Source organism: Arachis stenosperma, chromosome 10 (genome assembly GCF_014773155.1).
Source record: "Arachis stenosperma cultivar V10309 chromosome 10, arast.V10309.gnm1.PFL2, whole genome shotgun sequence".
NCBI classification, from domain to species: domain Eukaryota; kingdom Viridiplantae; phylum Streptophyta; class Magnoliopsida; order Fabales; family Fabaceae; genus Arachis; species Arachis stenosperma.
Window position 1 is genome coordinate 62,024,626 of NC_080386.1, and position 4,868 is coordinate 62,029,493.

The 4,868-nt window shown below is 39.1% G+C and overlaps 1 protein-coding gene across 1 annotated transcript; it reads left to right on the plus strand.

Moving 5' to 3' along the window:
- The first annotated feature begins 2,045 nt into the window (after positions 1–2,045).
- On the plus strand, positions 2,046–2,648 carry LOC130957176 (uncharacterized). The gene has a single exon (XM_057884047.1). It carries the CDS (start codon positions 2,046–2,048, stop codon positions 2,646–2,648), a length of 603 nt encoding a protein of 200 aa, XP_057740030.1.
- Positions 2,649–4,868: the final 2,220 nt, after the last annotated feature.

Consider the following 4,868-nt stretch of genomic DNA (forward strand, 5'->3'; position numbering starts at 1 on the left):
ATAGCACCTTGAGGAAGCAAAGAACTAGGCGCTACTTTGGTGCCAAGAAACTTAAGGAAGAAATGCAACAAAAGCCATCCATCAAGTTTCGAACTTGGGACCTCACCCAATGGCAACATTGCCCTGCCCTCCACAAGGGCAGGGCAGCATTTCTTGGTGCACGGCCAGCGCACAAATCGGCACAGGCATGAGCACTTGGCTCGCAACATGGACGCACGGGCAACATGGCAAGGCGCACCATGGCAACACTGCCCTACCCTCCACAAGGGCAGGGCAACATCCTGAATGCCTCTCCCACACTTGGCACGCAACATGCTTCCTCACACAACTTCCCTGCTCTGCCCTCCACAAGGGCAGGGCAGCCTCCTGGAAGCTAATTTCTCATGGGCTGAAAATTGAATAAAAAATTCAACTTAATTCATTTCTTCACCAAATCAAAAAGCCCATTCAAAATTCTTAGATCCAAAATAGAAAGTGTATAAATAGGTGTTAGTTAGGATTAGAATAGTGTGTTCTTTTTGGAGAGAGAGCTTACTTTCATTTTTGAATTTTCATCTTGAGAGCTCACTTTCCATTTTCTGTTTTCTGCAATTGGAGGAGAGAATTCATTTCTTCTACCTCCGATCTTTTGTTTCTTTTACTGGGTTTTGTCTGAGTCTTGAGTGTGAAGAATTGAGGAATTTCTGTCTCAATCTCCCTTCAAGATCTCTTTGATTTTTCTACTGCATAATTAAGTTGAATTCAATTTCCTTTACTGCTTCAATCTTCAATTTCTCTTTGATTGCTTTGTGAACTTGGATCTAGGAAGGCAATTGAGATCTAGACTCTGCTATCTAATCTCTGGAGCCCTGAGATCTAATTCTCTTTTTGGTTCTTCTGCTGAACCACTGCTGCAATGACATTTTCATTTTCTGTTTGAATTCTAATTACTTTCAATCCATCTTTTGCTTTGTTGATTGCTACAATTTAATTTCCCTTGCTTAAATTTTGAAATCCCAGTCCTCATTTCCCTTCTTCATTCAAGCAATTTATATTTCTTGCACTCTAAGTTACTGCAATTTTTCATTTCTTTCACTTTAAGTTTCAATCATTTAATTTCTTGTTCTTTAAGATTCAGCACCTTTACTTTCAGTTCTCTTTAATTTCTGCAGTTCATCCCTCTCCCTTTACATTTCCTGCAATTTACTTACTGTTGAATACAAAATCACTCAACCAATACCTGATTCGCTTGACTAAATCAACCACTAAACTAAAATTGCTCAATCCTTCAATCCCTGTGGGATCGACCTCACTCCCGTGAGTTTTATTACTTGATGCGACCCGGTACATTTGCCGGTGAGTTTTGTGTTGGATCATTTTCCACACATCATAATACATGCATAATCAGGGAGTTGGATCAAATGAATTACATGGAGACACCTACAAACTCATCTTGGAGGAACCACCCCTATTTGAGGTGGGGAGTGAACCAAAACCAACAACCTTGGTAGAAAAACTCAAACCAAAACAACTCCAGAAACACAAACCATCAAATCCATCAAAATACTAACCAAAATCCATACAGAAAACCACAAAATAACCACCCTGCATCCAATTTCTATCCACCCAATGATACCTCAGCTAACCAAAATAATTTTCATCCACCCTCAACAGCTCACACTCAACCACACCTACCCCAAGAATCTCAAAGAATCTCCAATTTGGAGATGATGATGGAGAAAATGATCAAGCACCAAGAGTTGGCTAACAAGAACCATGAAGCTTCCTTGAGGAACCTGGAGAGGCAAATTGGACAATTGTCCAAGCTAACAGTGGTTGAAAAACCAACCAATGTATTACCAAGTGATACCGTTCCCAACCCCAAATAGGAATGTAAAGCAATTCAACTTAGGAGTGGGAAAACTCTTAAGAATGACATTGGCAGCAAGAAGCAAGTAGAAGAAGACAAGCATGACCAAGAGACATCCAATAAAAAGGAGGAAGAATCACAAGCTTCAAAGAAGAGAAAACAAGTCATGGAAGAGCAACCACAATTGGAAAAAAAGATGGAGAAGCCATACACCCCACCCTTGCTATACCCTCAAAGGGTCAAAAGGGAGCTTAAGGATCAACAATTTCCTAAGTTCCTAGAGGTTTTCAAGAAGCTAGACATTAACATCCCACTTGCTGAAGCATTGGAGCAGATGCCTCTATATGCAAAATTCCTCAAGGAGCTCATCAACAATAAGAGAAGCTGGAATGAAAAAGATACTGTGATTTTGACACAAGAATGCAGTGTAGTGATTCAAAAAGGCCTGCCACCAAAACTTAAAGATCCTGGAAGTTTCTTTCTATCATGCACCATTGGTAACATGCTAATTGGTAAGGCCTTGTGTGATTTAGGCTCGAGCATCAATTTGATGCCACTTTCCATGATGAGAAGGCTATTTATTGAAGAGGTGAAGCCTATAAGAATGTCCTTTCAACTAGCAGATAGGTCACTTATTAGACCTAGTGGAGTGGTCGAGAATCTCCTAGTTGAGGTGGAAAAGTTCATATTTCCAGCAGACTTTGTGATTTTAGATTTAGATGAAGAAGGAAACGATTCCATCATATTGGAAAGACCTTTTCTAGCCACAGCAAGGGCCATAATAGATGTAGAAAAATGAGAAATGATATTGAGGGCACATGATGAACAAATAATTCTGAATGTTTTTAAGGAGATGCAACACCCTGCTCAAAAGGAAGGTTGCATGAGAATTGAGGAGTAGGATTTAAATTGGAAGGAAAAGCCAAAGGAATCATTCACCAACTCACCCCGGGTGCAAAAGAAAGACATGGAAGAAGAGCATGAGAATCATGAAGATAAGAAAGCTGAGGAAAGATTGCAAAAAGAGGGTACAAGTTTGATCACAAGGAAGAAGGCCCCGATATAAAATCTGATGCCAAGTAAGGAGGGTCATCAAGGAAAGGAAAGAAGAAAGAAGAAAAATGTTCTGGCAGGGTAGAAGAACAAGAAAATCCCAACTGAAGTATTCTCAGAGGGAAACAAAGTGAAGCTAATCTACCAACAGTGGGATACGTCTCCACAATCTGATAGTTATTACACTGTAATCAAAGTACTCTCATTGGAGAACATAGAGATTGTTCATCACAGCACAGAAATAAGGTTCACAGTAAAAGGAGACAAGCTGAGACATTATGATCATCAACCACCCTAATATGGAAACAATGTTAAGCTAGTGACAATAAAAGAGCACTCCATGGGAGGAAACCCATGCTTTAATAATTTTGCTTTTATTTTAATATCAATAATTAATGGTTTTTTCGACCTGAATTTGAGCTTTTATGGGTAGGTTTGATGACTGCATACACTATTTTTAACGCATATGTGTGATTCCTAAGTTTGGTGTGCCTCACGGAACCTTAAAATGGCTTTTCAAACATGATGATAATATAACCATCTTAGGGTATATACTCATTCATTTTATTGAAGTATATAGCCAAACATTGAGTTTGGTGTTCTACATGTGCTATAAGTTTCAAGAAAGTCACATTTGCTCTAAGACTCAAATTCAGGAAAAGATAAACCATGTCTTGCATCAATTTGTGATTTTGTTTTGCTAAGAGAAGAAAATAAGATGTTCCCTGAAATGGATAAACTAACCGTGACAAAAGCTAAAATTTCACATGAATTATTTGATGTAAAACAAGTTTGGTGTCCACCAAAGCTATGTGTACTCACAAATGGCACGGCTAGTTATTCATGAACAAGGAACATGTGACCAAGATTCTCTTTAGTTCTTTTATCTAGTTATTAAATTCTACGACCACAACCTTTCAAAAATCAGATTTTATTGCTTATTGATGCTTGGATTAAAATAGATAGGTATGAAGAAGATGGAGGCAAGGACAAAACCAGATAATATATGGTTGTCACAAGGAAAAAGTTGAGTCACATGTGCCTGGAAATTGATCTTTGGGAAGCAAAAATCTGCAAGACTCATCGCCTAGGAAACCGAACCCATGTGCACAATAAATAGGTGATCCTTGTCCTTATTCAACCCCACATGCACACCGTACATTTTCTTATTCTCAATAACATCTTCACCTTTCATTTCAATATGAACAAACCACCACCTATTTGCTTTGCCTTAATAACTCATGTCCTTGCTACAAATTAGCCAGTAACACTTCATATGCTTACACACTTGTACCTTATTCACATACTCTGACCACACAATCTACATCATCTTTCTTTGAACCAAGAGAATCACACTGTGCCCATTCTCTCTCCCTTACTCTAAGCCATGCTCTAATCATCATTTTCTTGTTACACCCCTTTCTCCATTCAAATGGCTTCTTCAAGTTTTAGAAGAAGGAAAGGGAAGCAACCAGTTGAAGCCGACCCACCCACTTTTGATAACTGGTGATTTAAATCTCAATTTCATGAGCACGAATAACATGGTTGGATGGAGGAAAAGAAAATAATCCCAGAGGTTAGATTTAGATTGAGGGATGGTGAGTATCCCATGATGAGGGAAATCATTGAAAAGAGAAGATGGGAACTCCTCTGTGAACCCCTCACAGATATAAGTGCAATGATGATAAGAGAGTTCTATGCAAATGCAACAAGACAAAGAAAAACTAAACTTCCCTACAAAAGTTATGTAAGGGAGTGGAAGTGAACTTCAATCCAGCCATGGTGCGGTGATTTAACAACCACAGACTATCCGGCAAGTGCACCGGTTCGTACCAAGTAATACCTCAGGTGAGTGAGGGTCGATCCCATGAGGATTGATGGATCAAGCAACAATGGTTGATTAATGAGCTTAGTCAGGCAAACAGAAAAGAGTGTTGGATGTTCAAAGAGCATTAAACAATCGTGC

Bases quoted from the DNA above. Each gene is read 5' to 3' on its own strand.
- LOC130957176 (XM_057884047.1), top strand. From the start codon at position 2,046: ATGGAGAAGCCATACACCCCACCCTTGCTATACCCTCAAAGGGTCAAA.